Source organism: Spea bombifrons, chromosome 6 (assembly GCF_027358695.1).
Source record: "Spea bombifrons isolate aSpeBom1 chromosome 6, aSpeBom1.2.pri, whole genome shotgun sequence".
NCBI classification, from domain to species: Eukaryota; Metazoa; Chordata; class Amphibia; order Anura; family Pelobatidae; genus Spea; species Spea bombifrons.
Genome location: NC_071092.1, coordinates 21,371,767 through 21,385,321, shown reverse-complemented (window position 1 = coordinate 21,385,321; position 13,555 = coordinate 21,371,767). Strand labels below are relative to the sequence as shown.

The 13,555-nt window shown below is 38.8% G+C and overlaps 1 protein-coding gene across 1 annotated transcript in view; it reads right to left on the bottom strand.

The window, feature by feature from the left end:
- Positions 1 to 13,262, bottom strand: part of GUCY2C (guanylate cyclase 2C) — a gene marked incomplete at its 5' end in the record, with an annotated part of 91,640 nt that extends 78,378 nt beyond the window's left edge. Inside the window, 4 exons of the mRNA XM_053470278.1 lie at positions 4,101 to 4,191; positions 5,246 to 5,367; positions 7,267 to 7,482; positions 13,195 to 13,262. Of these exons, the coding sequence (XP_053326253.1) occupies positions 4,101 to 4,191; positions 5,246 to 5,367; positions 7,267 to 7,482; positions 13,195 to 13,262 (497 nt within the window). The remainder of the gene's footprint in view (positions 1 to 4,100; positions 4,192 to 5,245; positions 5,368 to 7,266; positions 7,483 to 13,194) is intronic.
- Positions 13,263 to 13,555: the final 293 nt, after the last annotated feature.

Here is a 13,555-nt window from a genome sequence, read left to right as displayed (position 1 = left end):
CCTCACCTGTTGTCTCTGTTAGTCAATTTTTATGTTACATACTACTTGTTATGTCGTGTCTACCCATTGTACAGCGCTATGGAATTTGATGGCGCTATATAAAACAATAAATAATAATAATAACAATAATCTTCATAATAATTATATATTATTATTGTTACTGATTTTTTGGTGTGTTAACCACACTTTTATTAAAAGTAAGTAACGCACCAAAATTGGACAGAAAAATTCAATAACAATATTAATGTATGTATATGATTGCTAACAGCCAGGCAACCAGTACATGCTAGAACCTGGGCACGATAGGAGTGTGATTGCTGTCAGCCAAGTCAAGTCAGCCAGTACATGCTCGAATCTGGGTATGCCTGGGCATGATATGATTGTGATTGCTGTTAACATTCATATATATGTATATTAATATTGTTTTTACATTTTTTTTGTCCAATTTTGGTGTGTTACTTACTTTCAATAAAAGTGTGTTTTTTTTGTTTTTGTGGGGGGGGGTCTACACCACATCAATGTTTGGCTTAGTATAGGGGTTATGAAATGGGTTATTAGTGATAGGGTTATGCTCCATTATTGTCAATGTCTGGCTCAATGTATAGTGATGGGGATTACGCTGTAACCCCTTCAATGTCTGCCTCAGTATATAATGATAACAGTTATGCTGTACCACCATCAATGTCTGCCTCAGTATATAGTGACAGGTGTTATGCTGTACCCCCGTCAATTTTTGCCTCAGCATATAGTGATAGGTGTTATGCTGTACCACGTCAATGTTTGCCTCAGTATATAGCGATAGGTGTTCTTATTCTGTACCACCGTCAGTGCGTGCCTCAGTATATAATTATAACAGTTATGCTGTACCACCATCAATGTTTGCCTCAGTATATAATGATAACAGTTATGCTGCACCACCGTCAATGATTGCCTAACGATAGAAGCTATGCAGTTTTAAAGTGTGTGTGTGGGGTGCCACATACAGGATCCGCCCCAGGTGCCAAATACCTTAGGTACGCCCCTGGATGAAATGTTGTCAGAGCCACACAAACAGCACCTCCGTCGCCCTGTAACAAACCCTGCTTGCGATTTGGCACATCTCGCAAAAATGAGGTGCATGGTTGTCAACCTTACCATTCCTTGCATCCCGCCATGTAAATTTCTCCACTGGCAGTGTGTCCACTTGCCAGCTCCTCGCTTACCTCTAGGATGGGTGCACAAGCATTGTCCCGTACATCCTACAGCAACAGCTACTGGGTAAGCCTACATGTACGTGTTTCCATACACACCCCTTAAAGAGACATTACCACTTTGCACCTGGTGAGGTAATCTGGTCTTTTTCCTATATAAGGTGGCAAGCCTTATACACCTAGTTTGCTACCTAGAGTGCGTGTTTTGCTTATCCGGCCTGCTTTCCTGCCTTTGACCCTTGCTTGAACTACCGCTCGTGTACCTTGTTGGGTAACCACATGTCCCGGATTGCCCGTGACCGTGCTGCAATGGGACTTTAAGTCCCGGGTCCCTGGCAGCCTCAGTCTGGGACAATGCATTGTCCCGGGATCAGTGGCGCTGGCAGGGGGAGCCGAGGGAGCATTGATTGGCGTGAAGCCCTCATGCTCGTTCGCTGTGCCAGCATTTCATGCTAAGCACCAGAATATGACATCATATGCCAGCACTCAGCAGTGAAACAGCGCGCACCGCGGCAGAGCAGCAAGACAGAGGCCTTGCGCTCCCACCGCAGGACCTCTACAAGGTAAGTGAACAAAGGGGGAGGGGAGTAGATAGTAAGAAGGGGGAGAGGGGGTAGATAGTAAGAAAGGGGGAAGAGGTGGTAGATAGTGAGAAAGGGGGGTGGAAAGAATATTCAAATAAATAAAAAGTGAGAATGAGTGAGAGAATGAAAGAATTAATCTGTGTATGAATTATCTGAAGGAGTGAGAGTACGAATTAATGTGTGGATGAATTGTGTTAATGAGTGAGAGAATTAATGAATTTGTGAGAATGCATTAATGAATATGTGTAAATGATTTGTGTGAAATATACCCTTTATACCCTCAGTGCTGAGTTTACATGTGATTTCCAGTTGATCTATACCTGCAATGCTATGTTTCCATTTATTATTGTATACCTGCAAATACAGGATTTGTATGTATGATTCTGTTTATTTGATCTATACCATCAGTGCTGAGTTCACATGTGAATTTCAATTGTTAATGTGTTGATCTATACCTGCTATGCTATGTTTCCATACATTATTTATGTATACCTGCAAATATAGGGTTTGTATGTCTTATTCAGTTGATCTATACATGCAAGTGTTGTTTATTTGATCTATACCTGAACTACAGGGAGTAAGTAAAAGATAGGTATGGGTTAGTAAATTAGGGGACAAAGGGACTCTGGGGATGATTACGGGGGGGGAGAGGACCTCTCAATGTCACGGTAGAGTCCGAAGGAGGGAAGACTGCACCGACTCTCACAGTCTTCCCTTAGTTTGTGGCCAGTGTGGCAAATATATGTCATGTTGTGTATATGTGAATCAGTGTGTGTGTATATATATATATATATATATATTAGAGTAGAGGTTGAAGCCGTATTAGTCCAGTGGTGTCAATATCAAATAACAGATGGAATAAGTATCTTGTGATAATACCTTTTTTATTGGACTAACAGAATTTTGGAATGACAAGCTTTCGGGAGCTCTTCTCCCTTTCTCAAGTCTAAAACATTTCTGAGCAAAACGACACATAGAATTCAATGTTGTGTGGCGGGGAGGGGGGCTTACTAGATCTGATAAGGGAGGGTGAGATGTTGTAAAAGTATGTGTCCCTCCAGAGGGTCATAAATGTTATTTGATATATATATATATATATATATATATACACACCTCATGCACTTCTTAGTGTGTCCCATAATGGCAGAAATAAAATGTGGTACTTTGACACCTGCCCTTGACCTTTTGCTTGCTTGAATACGAGATTGTATCCTCCCCTGGTACCTTGCAACCAGCCTAACTGCATTTTGGACTTCTTCTCCTAGTAAGCCTTACACATGTAAAGAAAGAAGAGCAGAGGGCCAAGGACTAATCATTGAGTGAAACCAAAAAGAAAGTGGAAGAGATGAAAATGTCTTCCCAGAGAAGCTGACAAGAAAGATAAATAAATTACGAGATCCAGGAGTGAGTTGGATCTTGTATTGCCATAGAAGAAAGCGAGTCAGGAAGAAGGTGGTAATCAACAGTATTAAAAACAGCATAGAGGGGTTTTGAGTAAATGCAGTAACTGGGTATAAAATGGTCACTCATATACGTGCTCTTGATTGTTTCCTCTGGTAAAGCTAAGGAGTTTGATCAGTAAATAACAAAGTTGATAATGAATGGAGTTATCAGTATGGCGTACTTTAATGTTACAAAAAAGGACTATAAAAAATTGTGGGCCAGCCAAGTCTTAAATTCAGGTTAGCTTTATGCCTTTCCCATGCATGTTTAAATTCCCTCGCTGTATCAGCATCTACTACCTCTGATGCGAGGCTGTTCCTCTTATCTACCACTCTTTTGGTAAAACTTCCTAACATTAGTAGCTGAAATTTTAAACCACTTGTATATTTTTTAACTCATTAGTAGCTTGCAAAGTTGTAAGCGCAAGTTGGACCTTAAGTTAAAAAGCCGTATCAAACAACAAACCTATGTTGTTTTTGTTGTGTAGGTTGCTAGCCCTATTGGGTTGAATATCTAAATGCTTTAAGACCCTGGAAGGAGGGTAAATGAGCGGCAGTAGAAACAGGGAGTATATATTCACTGTAGATATTCAGTGTAGATGGTGACAGGGAAGCCTGCGGAAAAATAACGCCTGTTACCCAGTATGGTGATACAAACACCAGCTCACATAAGTCATAGACAGATTCACATTTTAAGACACAGAACTGAGTAGGAGAGAGACTCTCTGAATTTCATCCCAACTGAAAGGGCAGGAAACTAAATTTATTATCTGAAAATCAATGCCCCAAAAGTGAAATGAAAATGTTTTTCATTTTCTGTCAATTCTATGCGTCTAAGTTACTAATAAAAAAAAAGATGAAAATCAGATGCAATAAACACTTACTTAAATATATCAATAAGTATGATGATCATGTCTGAAGGAATTTTTTCCCGTAGCATCTGAACATCACTGGGTGATCCGCATATAAGGAAAACTAGACAAAATAATTACATTTTAAATATTAGATTCAGATATAATGAGGCACTAGTATATAATACTTTGACCAACCTGCATATTAAAAAAAAAAATTTTTCAGAAAGATTCTGTTTGACATACTTATCATCAGTCCTAGCATTGTTGACTGCCCAAACTCTTCCCAAAAATAATTATTAACCCCTTCATGACAAAGAGCATACATGTACGGGCTTACACTGCATTGTCCTTGATGTGTTTAAGGAGAACCCGTTGTCCTTAAGGGGTTAAATCAGGTAAAAGTTTGTCTCATTCATAATTTTTCCTGTGAGCACTTGCTATGTGACATAAAAGCAGGCAGTGATAGGTTGGTGTCATATAAACTGAAAATAAATTGAGGCTGCTCAAACAGAATGTGCGAGCAGCTATAAACAAGGTAAAAGGGGTAAGGGACTGAGGGGGTAAGGGAGGCATGAAGAAAGAGAGAACAAGAGAGAAGGGTAAGGGAGGAAGGGAGTATGTACATATGTATCTATGTATGTTAGGAGTGTGTATGTGTAAGCATGAGTGTGCATGTGTTAGCATGAGTGTGTATATCTGTGTGTGTTAGCATAAGTGTGTATGTGAAAGTGTGCATGAAAGTATGTATGTACAGTGTGTGCCAGCATGACTGTGTATGTGTGCATGCTATCACATATGTGTAAATGTGTGTTAGAGTGTAAGCTAGTGTGAAAGTAAGTATGTGTAAATGTTTATATAAATGTAACTTTGTCTATAGTAAGTCTATATTTGTGCGAGTGGGTATGTTAGCTACTGGTGGGGCAAGGGGCCAATGAGGCCATTTGGCTTTACCTGTCCTCCGGTCTAGAAGATGCCAGCCCTCCCCTGACTTAAACTATTAAATATAACACCCTAATTATTATTTAGGGGACAAGTGGACAAGCCAGTAAAGACAAGGACATCATGAGACAAAACAAAAATTATTATTTAGGGGACACGTGGACAAGCCAGTAAAGACAAGGACATCATAAGACAAAACAAAAAAAGAGGTGGGCATATTTAAGGTGTGTTCATACCATTACTTTTTCGGCTCTGTTCATGTAAAAACTTTTGAATGTCGCCTTCTGTTCTGAGGACTTCTTTGAAATTCAGAATTGTATTGAAGTGGGAGACACTGGAATCCAGTGCATTAATATACCTTGCAGACAGATCAGACAAAATTATACATAATGGTCATAGAGCAAGTCCACAAAAGGCAAAGGCGATTACTAAAATGCAAATGAACACAATACTGTTCTAAAAAGACAGATTTATTAAATTAATGCAATAGTAAAATATGCTAGCTTTGCACTGATTATTGAATGCACACCATAAGGGTAACTTGATATTAGTTTAAAATATACACATACATAAATTCCCTGCTTCTAGTTTGAACTAAATGTTTTCATATTTGCTTTATTTGTGCATTGATCATGGATAATTTTTGGTATCTCAACCTCCTTGCTATTACTGAACCTGGCTTTCATTTTGCTGATACTACCTGCTGCTCTTTCTTATGGTGGCCTACATTTCAGCTTTACTCGCAGACCTAAAGACAGATTGTTGGTATTATCTCATCCCACGCCTATCAGTGTTTGCAACCTAATTCCTCTCTCTCTTTTCCTTTTATCATGTATTGATTTATTTTGCATCATCATAATCCATAGCGCTGTACACTTGCCATGTGTGTGTCCTAAATCCTAATTTCTTCCTCGCTTTACTGTTAATCACAATTACTGGCATTTTCTCTAGTGTGACCGTCACCACACTTATCCTGGGTGACATTTAATATACCTATTAACAATACGTTATGCCCCTGCTACTTCCAAACTGTTATCTCTCACCACCTCCTTTGTTCTTTAACATTGGACCATCTTCCCCACATATTGTGATATTCACAAAATTGACCACCTCCAAACTTGCTGTAACACTAACACCTCAACCACCTTAAAGACCTCCATGAACCTATAGCCCTTAATGGCCTTGACCAACTACAATACACTTCTACCTCTCCTATTGCAACATTTATACCTCTTCCTGTCCCGATTTTGCAACAGCACAATACAACCATACACTGTGAAGCACATAATTATAATGCAAATTATTAATTATTATAGTATCCCCTTTACTGGCTCAAACCCTACCTGTCTAATTGCGCCTTTAGTATCTCTGTCTCTGGCACTTATATCCCCTATATCTTTTTTGTTGGAGCACTGCACGTCTTATTTGTTGGTCCTTTACAAATCTACATCTTCTATCTTGGAAAGCTAGCTTGTTCTTATCGATAACAGCACTATCTCTATGCTGATGACACATAATCTACCTTTACCCTCAAGCCTTTACCAACCTGTCTGGATTGCATAAAGTTGAACATCTCCAAGACTGAGCTTCTGCGTATTGACCCATATCCTATATTCCTACTTCCTGATATCTCCATCATTACTGAGAACTTCACTGAAGAAGTTTTTGCTCTCTTCTTCACCCCTTATATCCAGTCACTCATCAAGACCTGCCAAAAAAGCTCTCTAATTTGTCCTTTGTTTCTTACCTTTCATGACTCCAATCTATTTAAAACGCTTCTGCCAGATGATTTTTTTTATCTCATCACTCTATATCTTTTGTCTCTTTATGCCAGTCTTTCCACTGGTTCCCCATAGCCTCTAGAATTAAATAAAAAATAAAAAAACTCCTGATCCCTACTTACCGAGCATTTAACAATACAGTGCCTCTTCTACCTTTGCTCTGAATAATCCCCTTACTTATTCTAACTCTAAGCACTGACTAAAAACTCCTCTGTTCAGAATAGTAAAGTATCCTTTTTATACCCACAACCTAACTTTTGAAAGAAACCATCTGTTCCCCAAATGGCTCTTAGCTTATATCTTATTTCCCTACAACCTCCTAACAGTCTGTAAGCTAGAGTGGGGTCTTCTTCTCCATCTTTACCTGTAGGTCATAATATGTGTCAATGTTATGGTAAATATTGTATAGTTTATGTTAATTTGTACAATACTCTCCCCTATTGTAATAATGTTATGTGGCTTTCAGGCATGTTTACCAGTAACAGGATTCTGTGTTGTTATCCTTTTTGTAGATGTAGACAGACTGCCACTTGTCTGATTTGATCGGGGATGCCTTAAATTTCCAAAATTCGTAAAAGAAATATGTAATTTTCCTGGCTGGAAGTAAAATGCGGGTCAGATATTTTTTGTAGTCACATGAAAGACCAAAGCTCCCAGCTGAAATCAGTGGCACACCAAAAGTACTTTTCAGGCTAAAAAAAAAGTAAGCATAAAATTTGTTAACAATTGTTGGAAACCTCTATTATAATCAATGGCACATAAAATCTAACTATATGCCTCAAGTGGTGATGAAACCAACCAAGCATATGGCCTAGTTTACCTTGTCATTTTGAATAATGTAGACATAGAAACATAGAAAGTGACAGCAGATAAGATCCATTCAGCCCATCTAGGCCTTATGTTATATCTAGCTTAGCCTTATGCCTATCCCATGCTAGTTAAATGCCTTCACAATATCGAGGCACTTCAGCGACACTAGTGTTTTTAAAACAGGTGTCCGCTGCCAGTGTGTGGCGGACGTTGGCGCCCCGAGGAGGGGTCACACGGTTTTCCTGAATGCCTCCTCATTGAGGCATTACAGCAACACCGCTTAAGCAAAGAAAGTGATCACAGAACGCTTTCTAAGCCTGTTTAATGCCATAATGTGCCAGGCACGTCATTGGTCGTTAACTGACTGTTTTTGCGTGTAGCGTCTGGCATGTCATTGGTCATTAAGGGGTTAAATGTTTCTATCATATCCCCCCCATCACGTCTTTCTTCCAGGCTATGGATGTTAAGATCCTTTAACCTTTCCTAGTGAGCTTTATCCTGTAATCCAGGAACCGTTTTAGTAGCCCTTCTCTGAACTTTCTCCAACATATCTATATCCTTCTGGACATATGGTCTCTAGTACTGTATATAATACTCCAATTGAGGTCTCACCAGGGCTCTGTACAACAGCATGAACACTTTCCTCGCTCTACTGCTAATACCTCTCCCGGGGTCGGATTAAGGGCATAATGGGCCTGGTGCCAAGGATTTTGGTGGGCCTTTTTATGGAAATAAATAAAATGGACAGAATTTTAACTCCTTGGCATGCATGTGTACTGGATAAAGATGACATCAGTGCTAGGCAGATAATACAAGATAGAATCTTATGTGATGGGAGTACATCAGTACGCTAAACACCAATTTATGTCACAATTAGTAGAGACCCCAACTAGAATGGATGCCTGTCTGGATCTGGTAACTAACAATGAGGGACTTTTCTCAAACATCAAAGTAAGAGAACACTTGGGGAATTTTGACCATAACATGGTTTCGTTTGAGATTAATTCCAGAAAGCAAATGGGTACCTACTATACCAAAACACTCAATTTCAGAAGGGCAACCTTTGATGAGCTAAGGTAAACTATGGATTGTATGGATGGATTGTTCTAAACACAGAGGACAAATGGAATACCTTTAAGCACACATTGCAAAATTACACATCCCAATAAATACCTATGGGAAACAAATACAAAAGAAGCAAATCAAAACCTTACCAGGACAGTAAAACAGGAAATAAGAAATAAACCAATGGCATTTAAGCATTATAAAAGCGAGAGATCAACAGTATCATTTATGGCATACAAAGATGCCAAAAAAGCCTGCAAAAAGGCCATTAAAATGGCTAAATTGGAAAATGAGAAACTAATTGCCAAGGAGAGTAAAACTAATCTCAAGAAATGTTTGTATGTAAATGGAAAAAATTAAAGCAACTTATTAGCATTCTATGAAGAAATTAATAAAAATATAGACCTGGGTGTGGCTGTACATGTGATTTATCTTGACTTTGCTAAGGCATTTGATACGGTACCACATAAAAGGTTACTCTACCTTCTTAACAGAAATAAGCTTAGGAGCAAATGTCTGTATTTCTATAGACAATTGGCTAAAAGATAGAATGCAGAGAGTTGTTGTGAATGGGTCTGTCCTGGGTCCTCTTTTTTTTTTATTTGATTATAAATGATCTCCCAAACTGCATTGAGAGTCAGGTCGCAGTTTTTGCTGATGACACAAAATTAGGCAAGTAATTCAGACTAATGTTGATGTTTCTTTGCAGGAGGATTTAGACAGAGTTGGGGACTAGGCGTGCAAGTGGCAGACGAGGTTCAATGCAAAGTTATGTATTATGGTAAAAATAATAAAAATGCAACCTATACTATGAATGGAATATCCCTGGGGAAAACTACCAATGAGAAGGACTTAGGAAAAATGATAGACAATAGACTTGTCAACAGTGTGCAATGCCAGCAAGCAGCTGCAAGAGCCAATAAGGTTTTGGCATGCATAAACAAGGTAATGATTCATGAGAGGAGGATATCATGTTTCCTTTTTAGAGGTCAATGGTAAGACCTCACCTTCAATATGTGGTACAATTTTGGGCCATTATGGAACTAGAAAAAGTGCAAAGGAGGGCTACAAAATTAATAAGGGGATTGGAATATACTAGTAATGAAGAAAGACAAAAAAAAAGTTAAAATTATATACAGTGGAAGAACGGCGTCTTAGAGGGGTTATGATAACATTATATAAATATATACAGGGCCAATATAAAGAGCTCTTCAATGACCTGTTCATGGGCAGAAATGTACAAAGAACAAGAGGTCACCCTCTGAGACTGGAAGAGCGGATATTTCATAGACAACAAAAGAAGGGATCCTTTACAGTAACGACAATAAAGATATGGAATTCACTGCCAAGGGAGGTGGTGTTATCAAAAACATTAGATGCCTTCAAAAGGGGTCTGGGTTTTTTTTTTTTGAAAGGCATGACATACAGGGCTATAAATAAAATTTATATTTTAGAGCTTCTTGATCCAAGGAGAAACCTGATTGCCTTTTGGAGTTAAGAAGGATTTTTTCCCCCTGATGGCATAATTCGAAGTAGCTTAATTGGGTTTTTTTGCCTTCTTTTGGAATAAGAGTAGCTTCGAAGGCTAGGTAGAAGGATACCAGGGCCCGGTAGTTTCTAGTTATATCCCTGACAGCAAGGGTCATAAAACCATGGAATACCCTACATATGGAGGTGGGGGCAAGTACTCTAGAAGCTAAGAAAAATCTGGATTGCTTCTTGGATTCAAAGTTACACATAGTTACTTAAAAGTTGTTCCCATGGAGTGATGAATTGGTCTCTTTTGTTGCCTTCATCCAGAGAGTTATTAGGCATACAATAAAATTGTAAGAATGAAATATAATATAAAAACAGGGTACTTAGCTTTTTAACCCTATTCATTCATCGAAACACATATGTGGTAGCTTCCCCAAGGACTCTTCCTTCAAAAAGCCCCTTACAACAGATATATGGAAAAACAGAACCCCTTCTGGGGATACAGCTTTAAAAGTACTCTGTAAAAAGAATAAAAACACAAATGGTGCGATAACGTTTAAAAGGTTTAAAACAACCCCCACTAGTTGTGCCACACTCACAAGATTGTAGTAGGTACTGCGCCTTTAAGATAGCCTGTATCTTAGGAATCCTGGGGGTTTGCAGGAATTTTTAAATCCACCTCAAAGTTTTAAAAACCGGTCATCTGCTGAATACAAACAAATGGCAAGCAGGGTATCTTCCAAAAGTTATTTATTTACAATAGCCCATTAAAAACACTTAATGCTTTAAGAAACTAAGTCCAACGCATTTCGTCATATACTGACTTCATCAGGGACTAGTTATAATGCATAATGAAACATAAGCTAACACAAAATAAACCTTTTATTTTGTGTAAGCTTATGTTTCTTGATGCATTATAACTAGTCCCTGATGCATCAAGAAACATAAGCTAACAAAAAATAAACCTTTTATTTTGTGTTGGCTTATGTTTCTTGATGCATTATAACTAGTCCCTGATGAAGTCAGTATATGACGAAACGTGTTGGACTTAGTTTCTTAAAGCATGAAGTGTTTTTAATGGGTTATTGTACTGCCTGCCTTTTGTTTGTAGCCAGCAGATGACCGTTTTTTAAAACTTTGAGGTGGTTTTAAAAGTTCCAGCAAACCTCCAGGATTCCTAAGATACAGGTTATCTTAAAGTCGCAGTACCTACTACAATCTTGTGAGTGTGGCACAACTAGTGGGGCTGTACTTCTTTTTACAGAGTACTTTTAAAGCTGTATCCCCAGAATTTGTTCTGTTTTTACATAGTTCATGTATTTGTTAAAGCCTTACAAGCAGTGGCAAGAACATGCTGCCTTTGAAATCAATGTGAACATTTTCTATGCATGTGCAAAGGGGTTTGAGTAGACCCCCACCTGTAGAATTGACCAAACCAGAGCTGGAGTTGACTGGCGTTCAACTAATGGAAAATTTCAGGGGATGGGAAAACTGGTAAATAAGTATGGGGAGGTCTGAAAAATCACACATGCATTTGCAAAAGGGATAAATCATACTTTTAAAAAGATCTCTCAGACTGCATTAAAGTGCATATGGTGCATGGAGTGTCCCTTTAAAAAGAATACAGGGGCAGACACATACAATGTAAATATGCAACTGATACATTGTAACATTGTGCACAGCTAACTGACTATGCACAAATATCTGCCTTTTTAATAAACTTGTGTGTGAAGTGCAAAACGTCCATATTTGCCAGAGGAAAAGTGTGAAACTTCTGTGTGTGCAGAATCCTCAATTCTGGATTGCAAATATTTGTGAATTTGATGGCACAGTCTAAACAATGTGCCCACTCATCACATCAGCTCACAACACAGTGGAATCTTCACTGATTTACCAGGGGTGGATTCAAGACCCACACTAGCACCCACCCATACAAACACACACATCCAGACACTCACAATTACAAACACACATCCAGACAACACACACAGACACTCTCACCAACACAACTAGACATTCAACACTAACACACACATTAACATTACCGAGACACACTCTAACATAATCAAAGACACATGTTCACACACTAACATACCAAGAAAATACACATACCCAGACAAGGACACTATCATACGCACACACACACAAACATACCCAGATAAAAACACACATTCGCACAGACATACCCAAAAACACATGTTCACACATACCCCCCACACACATACTCACAAAACCAGATACACACTAACAATACCAGACAAAGAGACAGTTCGCCTGATGAGCTACCTCGCTACTCCTGCAGGGGTCACACAGGTGTCAGGATTTACCTCTTTATCCCTACCCCTAAAGCATGCCAGTGTCTATCTCGGGCGGGGGGGGTGTTTAATTGCCCCATTGCCCCTCCTGGGTCTGCCAATGTGATTTACTGATGTCGGTGTCACTTACTATACCTCTTCTCCCGCTTACTGGATGCAGACGTAGGTTGGAATGCACATCGTGCACTTCCTTTCTTAAATTCCAGGGCATGACATGGGCACAGAAGAGGGATGCTGAAGATATGTGTCAGCTTCATCAAGGAACTGTTCTGAGCAATCTAGGACATGTGGTCACCCTAAGTATTCCTTGTATCCACTTCCTTCACTTTCTTGTGGGCCTACATATGCCTTGTGTCCTAGCTATCAGTAGTATTACTCACACAATGCTAAATTATTTATTCACAGCTACTTAGAAATACAAAGATGAGGTAGAAGTGCTGTACTGCCATATTACCAAATATCCAAAAATGGCAGCACACATGAATAAAAGATTTTATTTGTGTGAAATACAGATAAAACATAAATACAAATTAAAAACCAAATAAACATTAATAGAAATGCTACATTTTGCTTGGTACTGTAAAAACAAAGCATATTTGCTTGAGAAAGCAGTACTAAACTGTAAATTGATGTGGAAATCAGTGATACCAAACTATCAGTGGGGCAGGAAAGAAGAATGACCAGCATTCTGTAAATGGAGGGTGTCAGCTACATAAATTCCCCTTGCTTAATACTTACGAAAGCATCTGGTAAGTGGCGTATGTACAAGTTGGTCCCAAGATAGCACAGCCAAGTATTCCTTGTGTCTGCCAAAATAATAAAGCTAAATTGAAATTATTTTTGGGGGGGAGTGGGTCCTCTTAGTTATTCTAATGGTTATGTATGACTTACATGAAGAAACTTGAGTTTTTCTACACCTTCGCAGCCACTTGATACACAGCCTGGGGTTGAGTAGAGATCTGTATTAAACACGTGATAATCAGCATTGAAGGTTACGTTCTTTTCTTCAAAAAAAAAGAAAGAAACAAAAAAGATTGGTCTTTACTACCACTTTATAAGGTCATACAGATAAAAAAGAAAATAACACTAGTTCAGAGGC